Raw genomic sequence first — 12,835 nt, 5'->3', positions numbered from 1 at the left:
CAGTAACAACACTAGAATCATAGAACAGTTTGGATTAGAAAGGACCTTAAAGATCATCTAGTTCCATTCCCCCTGCCACAGGCAGGGACACCTTCCACTACACCAGGCTGCTCAAAGGTCTGTCCAGCCTGGCCTTGAACACTGCCAGGGAGGGAGGGGGTAGCCACAACTTCTCTGGGCAACCTGTTCCAGTGTCCCACCACTCCAACACTGGAGAATTTCTGCCTTACATCTAACCTAAATCTACCCTCTTTCAGTTTAAAACCATTATCCCTTGTCCTATCACTACATTCCCTGATAAAGAGTCCCACCCTATCTTTCCTTTAGGCCCCCTTTAAGTACTGGAAGGCTGCTATAAGATTTCCCCAGAGACTTCTCCAGGCTGAAAAACTCCAACTCTCTCAGCCTGTCCTCATAGGGGAGGTGCTCCAGCACCCTCATCATCTTCATGACCCTCCACTGGACCCACTCCAACATGTCCAGGTCCTTCTTATACTGTGGGTCACAGAGCTCAACACAGTACTCCCAGTGGTGTTTCACAAGAGCGGAGTAGACAGGCAGAATCACCTCCCTCGACCTGCCAGCCATGGTTCTCTGGATGCAGCCCAGGACACAGCTGGCCTTCTGGGCTGTGAGTGCACATTGCTGGCTCACAGTCAGTTTTCCATCCACTAATAACCCAAAGTCCTTCTCTGCAGGGCTGCTCTCAATTCACTGATCACCCAGACTGTGTTTGTGCTTGGGATTGCCCTGACCCATGTGCAGGACCTTGCACTTGGCCCTGTTGAACTTCATGAGGTTTGCACAGTCCCAACTCTCCAGCCTGTCCAGGTCCCTCTGGATGGCACATCCCTTCCCTCCAGCATGTTGACCACATCACACAGCTTGGTGTCATCAGCAAACTTGCTGAGAGTGCACTCAATCCCACTGCCAAGTGGGACATTAAAAGCCAACAAAGACATTAAACATCATATGCTCCAAATTATTAATTAAAAACTCCATAATGTAGTTCAAGTTGTTCCTATAAAACTGAAAAAACATTAAATGGTCAAGTAACTTCCACAAAATACATTTCAGAACACTGTTTAAGTGTTTTATACAGAATAGTAATTTACATAAGGGAATTTGTCATATCTCAAATGAATTCACTTAAGTGATCATACCTACTCTAAGGAGCAAATTTAAATACTATAACTTGAATCTGAAAGAGAATGCAGTCAGCTGCAAATGTCAGCATTCTCCTGTTAGAAGCAGAAGTTCCATAAACACACAGGCTAAAAGAAGTTATTATAAACAGTGCCTGCCTGTTCTTTTGGCTTTCATCACCACCTAGCCTAAGAGGCCAGAAACACTTCATTTGCAGAGGATATAATACTAATTCTCAGAATAAAAAAGTAATAAATAACATCAGATACATCCAATTTAACAGTAACATGCTAGTGGCATATATTTCCTCTTTCAATTCTAACCAGAGTGATGGAAGACTTAGCACCCACTAATGAGAAGATACTCATTCCCTTAATTCTGCCAACAGAAAAGAATATACGAGCTCTTTTTAAACAACCCGTGTGTGGGACACAGTAGTCTGAACCGCCTTGATTTAAACTGTAAAAGCTACTTTTTTGGGGAGACAAAACAAAAAAGTCCTCTCACTGCTCTTCAGAAAGGCAGCAGCATTTTCCAACTAGTGGTACAGTAAACTGCTGAAAAGAGCAACATCCTGGACTCTGACTCTAGAAAATTAGTTTGCAAAAAAATCTGGACTCAGCATCACCATCAATTTAGGGTTATTAAGTGAAAATTCGTTTCAGTAAAACACACCCAGCACACTGATCTGTCAAAACTTAGAAAACAGGTTTAAGATACACAGTCCACCTCTGCATTCATAACATTATGACATATTTTTCCTCAGAAATACAGACCCATAAACCAAACCTTCAGACCAGATAGCTTTATTCCACCTGATCAGAGTTCAAAATACATTTCAGTCCTTAGAGATTCCCATTTTTCTTCTGCTCTAATAAATTTTGCAGCAGAATAAAGGGAACCTATACTTTATGACAATACTCTTAAGAAGAGCATCAATTCATCTGCAAAGACTTATTCTAAAGATTCAGAATTGCACACTTATACACTACAGTGGGTACCTTACAAGACGATTTTATTCAGCCCCCTATGAATTGTCATTATAATTGAAGACGAAGTGGTCAGAGACCTGCTACACCACTTGGATGCACACAAATCTGTGGGACTGGATGGGTTACACCCAAGGGTGCTCAAAGAGTTGGCAGATGTGCTCGCCAGGCCACTGTGCATGATTTACCTGAAGTCATGGCTAACTGGGGAGGTCCCACTGGACTGGAGGGTGGCAAATGTGACACCCATCTACAAGAGAGGCAGAAAGGAGGATTCAGGAAACTATAGACCTGTCAGTCTGACCCCGGTGCCAGGGAAGGTCATGGAGCAGGTCATCTCGAGTGCCATTACAAGTCATATAATGGACAACCAGGGGATCAGGCCCAGTCAGCACGGGGTTACGAAAGGCAGGTCCTGCCTGACAAACCTGATGTCCTTCTATGGCAAGATGACCCAACTGTTGGATGAGGGAGAGGCTGTGGATATTGTCTACCTGGATTTTCGAAAAGCATTTGACACGGTTTCCCATAGAATTCTCATAGAAAAACTGGCTGCTCGTGGCCTGGATGAGCGAATGGTCTGCTGGGTCAAGCACTGGCTGGATGGACGGTCCCAGAGAGTGGTGGTCAGTGGAGCTAAATCCAGCTGGTGGCCTGTCACAAGTGGTGACCTCAGGGCTCGGTGTTGGGACCACTTCTGTTCAACATCTTTATTGATGGTCTTGATAAGGACATAATGTGTATCATTGGTAAATTCACAGATGACACCAAGTGAAGCAGGAGTGTCGATCTGCATGAGGACAGGGAGGCTCTGCAGAGAGACTTGGATACATTGGATCAGTGGGCCAACGTTAATGGGATGAGCTTCAACAAGGCCAAGTGCCAGGTCCTGCACTTGGGCCACAACAACCCCCTGCATGGCTACAGGCTTGGGGAGGTGTGGCTGGAGCTGTCTGGGAGAGAAGGATCTGGGGTTCTAACTGGCAAGCAGCTGAACACGAGCCAGCAGTGTGCCCGGGTGGCCAAGAAAGCCAACGGCATCCTGGCTTGTGTCAGAAACAGTGTGACCAGCAGAAGTAGGGAAGTGACAGTCCCCCTGTGCTCTGCACTGGTGAGGCCACACCTGGAGTGTTGTGTCCAGTTTTGGGCACCTCAATACAAGAGAGATATCGAGGTGCTGGAGCAAGTGCAGAGGAGGGCAGTGAAGCTGATGAAAGGCCTGGAGAATAAATCCTGTGAGGAGCGACAGAAGGAGCTGGGACTGTTCAGTCTGAGGAGAGACCTCATCACTCTCTACAGCTACCTGAAAGGACACTGTAGAGAGGTTGGTGCTGGTCTCTTCTCACAGGTGGTTAGTGACAGAACAAGAGGGAATGGCTTTAAACTGCAACAGGGGAGGTTCAGACTGGACATGAGGAAAAAACTTTTTCACAGAAGGAGTGGTCAGACAGTGGAATAGGCTGCCCAGGGAGGTGGTGGAGTCCCCATCCCTGGATGTGTTTAAGATGGTTTAGATGAGATGTTGGGGGATATGGTGTAGGGGAGAACTTTGTAGAATAGGGCTGATGGTTGGACTCGATGATCCCAAGGGTCTTTTCCAACATGAATGATTCTGTGAATTCAGACGTGAAATTCTCCCTACTATTCAGAGAGTGTACTGAACACAATGTCCTCAAGAACAGATGCCATGCAATCTATTTAATTAAGAGTCAGAGTTGATTGACTCCTAACTGAAAAACTGAAGTCTTCCAAAGAAATACCAGCCCCTAACTATATCCTAGCTAGGCACCCTAAAAGCAGGCTACATGAAACTGCTAATACTAAGCTGCCCAGTTGCTCTCTATGGTTATTTTAGTCAGCTAAGTAAGCAGGGCAAGCTGGGTTCCACCTAGGCAAGCAGTTCCCACAGTTCAGTACATTGAGCAAAGTCCCTACCTTCCCTCTCACACATCAATTTCCATTTCTCTTTCCTTATATACTACACTGAAACAGGAAAATAAAACCCAGCTGATTCAAAGACACCATTCATAATTCCTAACAAAACAGCAAACAGTATACTTCCATCAATTAGAATTTATAATTGCACAGGCTGTACAACACAGGCAAAATAAGTTTCAGATTTTCTTGAGATCTGTGAGAAACTGAATATAAAACTGAAAAGGACCCCTTCTGACATCAAGCCACTAACCCACCTTCCACACCACAATCTCCATCAGGAATCTGATCCACCTTCACCTATAGACAATTTAGGTCATTTGTTATTTCTTCTACCACAAGGCTGCTACAATGTTTATTCTGATGCTGGAAGCCTTTTCCTAATTTCCAGCCCAAATTAATTCATAGATTATCAATACTCACTTGTTCTTACGCTGATGTTATAATTCACACATGAACAGCCTTCCCACCTGCCATGGTACTTACCACTGTATCTATACAGTATTATAAAATCTTCCTCCCAGCTTGTGAGCTAAGCTAGCCAGGGCCCTTTAGTTTCCTTTCACATGGGAGTCTCAGTCTTCCATACCTTCCTAGGCACCCTTTCTTTCTTCCACCTGCTCTCATGGAAATTCACTACCCCTGGGAACAGGTGACCAGCACACATGTAGTAGAGTGACATCACTTATCTCACTGCAAGTTCCAGGATCTATGAGCTTCAGGGTTTCATCTTGTAGTGAATCCAACTCATTAATCTATGCTGCTTACTGGACAGCCATTTCCAAAAGACTGACCCTCAATCAAGCAGCCAAGTACAAACGTTAAACTTTGCGTTCTTCAATGCCATCATGTTTCCATCAATTTGTCCACAAAATTATCAAATAAATAAAACAAATAGGAAGAGATGGATCCAAATATTAACTCCAAAAGACCTTCACTACCAACCAACCTACATCTGAATTGTTTTTCTCTTTTCAAGAAGAAACTTCAAGCAGAGGGGTTTTTTTAATCTACCTTGTAATTCTCTACCAATCTCCATCTCTTCCGTGATCGACTAGCAGGTTTCCCCCAGGCTTTGAGAAAAGCCATCATTTAGACAAAGACAAAGGCTTTCACAGTCCAAAGGGCTTTGCTCTCCTCCTTCTCTCTGAGGGAAGGACATGCTAGTCTAAACACATCTGTTTGGAATTTAGGCTTAATATTCCTGAGTTTTCCCACCCACTGCCCTTGAAAACATATTTACCACACATTATACTGCCATACAGACATTGCTCAAAGTCAGGTGAGGACAATGCAGGTGTTATCAGACAATACACCTAGTGAAGCAACAAACTGCCCAGTGCAACAGGTTTTACTACCCTTTATCAAACTTCACGATCAACAACAGATTAATTGCATATATTATGCCTACTAGGGAAAGGTCCAGAGGATAAGAAGCTACTTAGCTCATCAGTAAAGCTACTATAAAGCATTTACTTATAAGAACTCATTTGGTTCTAGCTACTTCCTTCTACAAATAACAAAACCAGATTTTGCTAGCACAAACCTACATATACAGTAATTTCTTGTATTGTCTTCCTAAACAGGATGCTCCTCCTATTTAATCAGGAGACCACCTTGACAGTTGCATGAACAGACTACTGCCCTACTTTGGATCCAAAGGCATAACAAATAAGAACCACAGGAGAGGAATAATCTTGTGAATTCAGTCGGGTTTATGAGACTACTGAGTGACTGGGGAAAAAAAACCATTTGTACTCAACTAAACAAGGCATTTAAAATTATTCCAGTATTTAAAAACAGCCTCACAGACAGTGTAAAGCATTCATAAACTTCTGTATTTACTGTATGGATTTACTGTGACAAAGTTGGTATACAAAGAAAGAAGCAGCATTGTCTGGAAGATAAATACTCTGGAATCAGCAAGGTACAAATCCAAGTTTAGTTCTGGCATTTACTTCCTGAGCAATTACCTCTACGTTTCTGACTTCCTCTCCATAATTGAGCTCATCTACACCTAGGTGAAGTTTATCAGTTGCTGTTATACATTGCCCAGAGATCAACAAAATGAATTTCCAATCTCAGAGTTGGCCTCTATGAACTGCTACCCTGCATTTCAAAATTCATCTAAGTCCTGTTGAAAAGGAGGCCAGTTTTCGGATGCTAAATAGTGGCAAAAAGAGCTGCATACATGCAACTTTGTACTAACACAGGAACACACAGATTTCAACATAAAGCAGAGCTTTAAGCAGCAGGGGAAAAAAAGCTCAGCTACCTGCACTTTTCAGAAAAAGAAAAAGATGTGATTACTGACAGCTCTGAGTACTCCTATGAAGTCACAACAGCTTAAGGAGAAAGCTTACATTCTGAGTGGTGACTACTGCATGGCCATGTTGATTAGCATAAATAACCCTCCAGTACCATTAAACTGACAATTTTCACAAGGATATTCTCCACAAACTGATTTACAACAAGTGTAAAAGCAATATAGTGGCTTGAAGATTAACAAAATTGACAGGAGATTTTAAGTAATTACAAAAAGACACTTTAAAAAACCCCAACTTTCCCAATACTGATACTGACAAACCAGTTGGAGGAGTAAAACAAGTTTTATTTAGATATGCGTTAATGGCCTTCATTTAGATAAGCAAATAAAAAACAAGTTAGAAATACAAGGTGTGAAGCTCAGACATTCAAGTTGGCAGGGATGGGGATAAGGATTTCAACCCCAGTTCTGCTAGAAATACAAGTCTACATTTTTCTTGCCGACAGCTGAACTGGGCATGAACTTTCCAAATAAAACAGTTGGAAAATGATGGTCATAGCCATTTTTCAAATGCATTGGCTCTAACGTGTGAAAACATATTCTAATACAAATAAAATTAGCTGTATTTATAATTTATGCTATCTTAATTTTTCCTTTATTAAATTTTAAAGAGTGTGTGTCTTCCCCCCAAAGTTCTTTGGAAATTATGTTAGAACACTCACTGAAATTTAAGGAAAATATTCCTGAATATGTAAAAGCCTAGCCTTCTTCAGCTAAGAATAAGAACAACTTCCCTTGCTTGAAAATCCTAACTCTGACAAGGAAACAGGGAAAAAGACTAAATACCAAAGACAAACACTAGCAAAAAACCTTCCACATTTAATAAAATAAACATGAATTATCAGAGAAGATAACTTGAAAATGCTACAGTCTGCAAAAGAAGTATAAAAATAATGGAAAAAAAAAAAAGCAAATACTCCCCGACACTCTTATTCTGGTAATCTCTGAAGCTACTATTTTTGCAGAGTCATTTATCAAACTTCAAGCAGCAACTACGCTCCCTTCAAATTCACACCTCCTCTGACTCTGTATGCAAGTACATACACTCACCAATAAAATCCTAGGGGATGCAAGAGCAACATAACAATCCTCTAGAATGGGAGAAAGATACCCACTGTAAAACCAAAGAAGAATGAGAGAAAAATATCCAGACTTGAAAGAGAAAGACATCTTTAACCTAGAAGGGTATTTCTGGGTTTTGAACAGGATCCTGAGAGCACTCACCCTCTAACCACCAAGACTAAAAACTTTCAGAGAAATACAAAAATTATCCTCTTATCAGCAACTGCTGCAGGATTAACCTGCACTGAAACACACACGGGAGGAAAGTCAGAGTTAAATGCTTACTTCCACATATGTAACAAGACTCCAAGTCAGACTTTACCATTTCACCCACCAATATTCTCTCGCTCGAACTGTTTCTAAAGTTATTTCTTCCGACAAATATAGTAACTACAGCAAAACTAAAGTGACCAAAACTAAATCTATTACTTTTATATCTTTTTATATCAGAAACAACAAAAAAAATATCACTTTATGAGGTAAATGTACTACTATTTACAATTCATTCCCTTATATGCTCAATTGTGTTAACCCTTATTCTTCACTCATACTGCTAGATCAGGAGGTGTTTTTCCAACAGAAGCCCATGGTTTACCAGATCTCCAAGAAATATGATCGATATCTTTTACAACAACCCGTTCTTTTGTTTCCATGCATCTTTCCTAGCCTCAGACAGAAGTGATACAAATTCTGCTGTAAAATTGCATAAGCTTCCAACAGTCATCTCTTTTTTTATCAGATGCTTTAGTATACCTCTCAATATACCAAACAGGTACAGATGTCACCAATACAATTTCATGGGTTCACAAGTAGTATTCACTTTCGTATGGGTTCACAAACCATACTCTATCCATCCAGACAATAGTCTGCACCAATTCAGAAATTTATCACTGCACTCTCTGAAGAGAATTAAAGCAGCTTGCCATTTTATCACAGACACCCCCACGTTCATATTAAGTACCATCTTCCTAATATGTACCACGTCACTGTTGCTACATAGCCAAAATGGTTTTTATACCCTCTACAAATCAGAAAATAGAAATTCTTTGCTATGACATCATATTTTGAAAGATGAGAGTGGATCTCTTCTTCCCTATAGTATACCTATTTTATCTGGAAAAATTAAGTGAAAAACCTCACTTTTTCCTTATTACATACCCTTTGGATCCTGCTTCAATTTTGCTGAAGCACACTCCCCACACATTTAATACAGCTTTGGTTAGTATCTAGCCTAAATTTCTCACCTTAAAAACCAGGAGCTTCTAGCACCAAAGGGGCATAATGTTAGCATCCAAAAATCCCCATACACGTTTAACAATAAAGCATAAACACACAGAAGTTCAAACTTCCACAACTAAGTGTCCTGTCCACACAGTGTTAAACAAGCGGGCACTTCCTGCGTGTTCAAACATTGTGGCAGAACAGTGAAATGTGAAGGCCCATATTATGTGACACAGAGACCACAGCCAAATGACTACTGACATCCTGAATATTCCTTGCACTTCTCTGCATTTTGACAGTTGCGGTTTTAGGTTAACAGCACAGGGAAGCTGAAAAAGCACACACTTACTTTCAACTGGTATCTCACTTCGAAAGAAAAAGTTAAGAATGTTTGTTAAGATTTTTTAAGAGCCTATTTCATGTCTACATAGTGACAACTACAACAGAAGCGCTAGATTTAGAAGCCTGCAAAGTCATCTCTGTCACCTCAGACAAGAAATGTGGCTACACAGGTCCACGTCAGTTTCAGACCGGGCTTATTATTTGCTCCTAACACAACCCTTAACATACTTACTCTCTCACAGTCAACAAACACAAGAAGCAGCTTGTACAGATAAATGCATGCTTTGGTTAAGTCCAAATGCTCAAATACTGAACTGCCTCGCTCAGAACACTTAGAGCGATTACGAGTAAATCCAGCCCTCTACAGAGCATGATGAGTACAACATTGGTTCCCATGCACTCCAAATGTCTTTCCCCCCAAACTGAACAAAACCAGACATGCCTGCAAAATTTTCTTCATTTGATAAGCTTTTTCAAATAACAGGGCCCAAGGCTACATCTTTCCAACTTTTTTAGCCAAAGCATTCGACAGTCTTCATCTAGCACTTTCACACAAACACTCCATGCTTCAAGTCTAATTTTTATTCAGCCAAAACTGTCAGTGGGCCAATACTTTCAAACACAACTAAAGCAAAATTAAAGTCATATGTTTAAAAGCATGTTTTGAACTTTGAAATGCAACTGTCTGATTTAGCAGAGAAAAAAAAGAAATCATTTTCTTGTGTAAAAGGTGTAACAAGCCCAATTAGTTGCTAGGAAGTGTGTTGCTTCAAATTCTTACTGGCAGGTTTGTTTAAATATTCCTTACTATTAATGACAGCTTTCAGTTACAAGCATAAACCCTTGTTAGAGCACTACCTCACACTGTAACATCAAGTCTCTTCGAATTAGTTTTGTATGGAGAGTAAGGGGAGAAATTGCTAGAACCAGAATCCAATTTTAGAGCAACAAGTCTCCTGAGCCTATCAAAACCAGATAATTTTTGGCCTTGTCACGGTATAGGGCACAGCTCCAAGTAAACAAGCCTACCTCTAGCAGAGAGACACACTCCTACAGTTCAAAGACTGAAAGTAATGTTTCCTGAACTCAACAAAACAGCACATTTGTTTCAAGATGTTAGAAAATTAATCTGAGAAAGCAGTGCACTTAGCTAAAATTAGTATTTTTCAAAATCAGACTGAGAACTTTCAAACATACACTTGTGAAACACTAGTTTAACAGATTACATTTGAAAGCATTTTCCAATTTTAAAAGGTTTGGTTTCCAACTGAAGGCTCAGAAGTGCTCAGAAGTGTTCTCTTTTTTTAAGGCTACAATTTACACTTTCAACAGGAACTTCCCCACATTTCCCTAAAAAGTAGACCAATACATTTTTCACCTCCACACCTCTAGAGCCAACAGGATCAAGGCTTCACCCTGCTGACTTTAAAACAAGGTTCTCCTCAAATCCTACTTGCATTCCCTCTATTCTACCACCCATTCCTAGTCAAAACCTGAAGCATCATGCCCACGAGAAGCATTATTGTTTCAGTTACTGAGCTACTGCAGCAACTACATTTATAAACAGAGAGCACAGTCTAATTTCCCATAATCCAACTTCTAGCTAATGCATTTTGCTGTCTCATAACCTGGTGACAGTTTTGACTGGCAACATTTCTTCGGTCCTCCCCTTGATTCCAACCTTACTGAATACAGAGAACAGGAGAAAAGATAAAAAGAGTGCTTTTCTCAGTAACAAGACTCATGTTTTAAATCCTTGTAAAGTTTCTAGGTTGAGCTAGACATTTGCCATCTCTCTCTGCCACACTGTTCAACCACATGAACTCCAGGTCCAACTGGAATGGTTATCCTTTACCTTCCTTAAGATGGAAGTGGAAGAGGGTAAACCAATAGACTTTATAAAAGCAGGTGCAACGCTACAGTTTCCAGAGTTTTGTTGCTCAGATGTCACATGAAAGGCTGCTGCAGACACACCTTCAGATGCTAAACTCCCCAAATCTTTCAGAAGGCCACAAGGATGTCTGGACCTGGCTATCAGAGGCAACCATCCTTGCTCAGGCAAGTGACAAGGCAACTTCCAACCCTGCAAAATCATTTAAGGCCCTACCTCTCGTCTCAGAATACTGTATTTCCCCAAGGATTTTTTGGCAGACTCCCATCTGCCAATAGAAAACATTCACCTGTAACTAAAGCACGCCCTCCCCCCCCCCCCCCCCCCCAGTCGTTTAAGTACAAAGATACCCAGCCACTGCAAACCAGCCAATAAGGGAGACTACCTCTATTATAAACCTCACCACATACTCAAATGCTGGCTCTGCAGGAGACACCAATACTCACCCTACAGCAGTTAGCAGAACCTCACATGCACTCCCTCGCCTCATAAGCACAGGTTAATCGCTGGAGCTCACAATGTAGGCAAAACAATAATGCCTCCCCAGAACCACCATCCTTCAAACACAATATACACTTGTCTAAGAGTACAGGGATGCGTCTAAGAGCAAACACCCACTTCAAAGAGCCCTACACCTCTCTCGGCATGGCATTGCCTTTCTAGGCAGGAATCTGTAGAGAACAAGCACCACATCTCCTTTCTGCCGCACTACGCCCCCCGCAAGAGGTCACGCACCACTCCCAGTCGCTCCGGTATAACACAGCAGAGACTACTACTTTGCCTCGCTACCCACCAATCCACGGGTGCGGGCCCCTACATTCCTCAAAGAATAAAGTTTAGCTTCCTTCAGGCCTCTCGCTCCTCTCCTCCAGAGTACACGGTAAAAGATTCCCCTTCCGCCTTCTGGGCATTATTCTCCAAAATAACGAGGAAAGTCCATCCGCTGGCGGACTGGCCGCAACAAGCCCCTTTCCTCCCGCTACGAAAAGTCACTCTCACTCAGCAGGAGCCTCCTGTGCATCCCGAGGAAACGCCGGCACCCCACGACCCCCCGCGCCACCCAAAAGGGGACCGCATCACCCTCGCCCCCCTCGCTGAGGCGCCCCGCTCCTCTCCCCCACGGTGGAGCTCACAACCCCCACCCGCCGGCCGACCCCGTTCCCCCGCCCCGCCCCGCCACACTCCTCCCGGGAGGCCGTCAGACGGCCCCCGCACAACCCCGACCCCAGGCCCTCACAGGAGCTCCGCCGACCCCTCCCGTCGCAGACGCTGCCCGCCCGCCGAGCGGCCCGTCCTTCCCTCCTCCCCAGCCTGCCCCGGCCCCGGCGTCAGGCCGCGGCCCAGGCCCAGGCCGCGCTCTCTCTTGCGGGAAGGGGGAGCGAAGCCTGAGCCCGGCAGGGGACGGAGCGCGGCCCTCCCCCCGCCGCCGCGCGGGCCCGCACCGTCTCCTCGGGGTCGATGTCGATGCGGAAGGTCTGCTGCTGCAGCGTTTTCAGCGTGATCTGCATGGTGGCGGCTGCCGCCGGCCCGCCGGTCCGCCCGCCGCCGCGCTGCTGCCCCCGCGTCCCCCGCAGCGCCGCGGGACAGGCCGGGAGGAGACGGCGGAGGAAGCGGAGGAGGCGGAGCAGCGGCTCACCCTGTGCCGCGCAGCCCCGGGGCGCCAGGCGCACTCACAGCGGGGCGGGGCGGAGACGCGGGGAGCGGCGGGGACGCGCGCCGGAGGCGGGAGGGAGGGGCGGGGCGGGGAGGGGCGGGGCGGTCAGCGTGAGCCTGAGCGAGCTCGGCGCGTCTCTGCCGCCCGCCGCGAGCCGGGCCGGGGGCGGGGCCGCGCATGCGCAGACGGCCGCCGGGTGGTGCCCGCCGCCCCCACGTCACCGCGGTGCCGCCCGCAGCATCCCTCGTGCACGACGGGGACCTACGCGG

The 12,835-nt window shown here is 44.3% G+C and overlaps 1 protein-coding gene across 1 annotated transcript in view; it reads right to left on the bottom strand.

Annotated features, from left to right (window-relative positions):
• The window catches only part of RAD23B (RAD23 homolog B, nucleotide excision repair protein), a 43,819-nt gene extending 31,268 nt beyond the window's left edge, over positions 1-12,551 (bottom strand). Inside the window, exon 1 of the mRNA XM_074932260.1 lies at positions 12,355-12,551. Within this exon, the coding sequence (XP_074788361.1) occupies positions 12,355-12,420 (66 nt within the window). The 5' untranslated portion in view covers positions 12,421-12,551. The remainder of the gene's footprint in view (positions 1-12,354) is intronic.
• Positions 12,552-12,835: the final 284 nt, after the last annotated feature.

This window comes from Athene noctua, chromosome Z, assembly GCF_965140245.1.
Source record: "Athene noctua chromosome Z, bAthNoc1.hap1.1, whole genome shotgun sequence".
NCBI lineage: Eukaryota > Metazoa > Chordata > Aves > Strigiformes > Strigidae > Athene > Athene noctua.
This window is presented reverse-complemented; position numbering and strand designations above follow the sequence as displayed.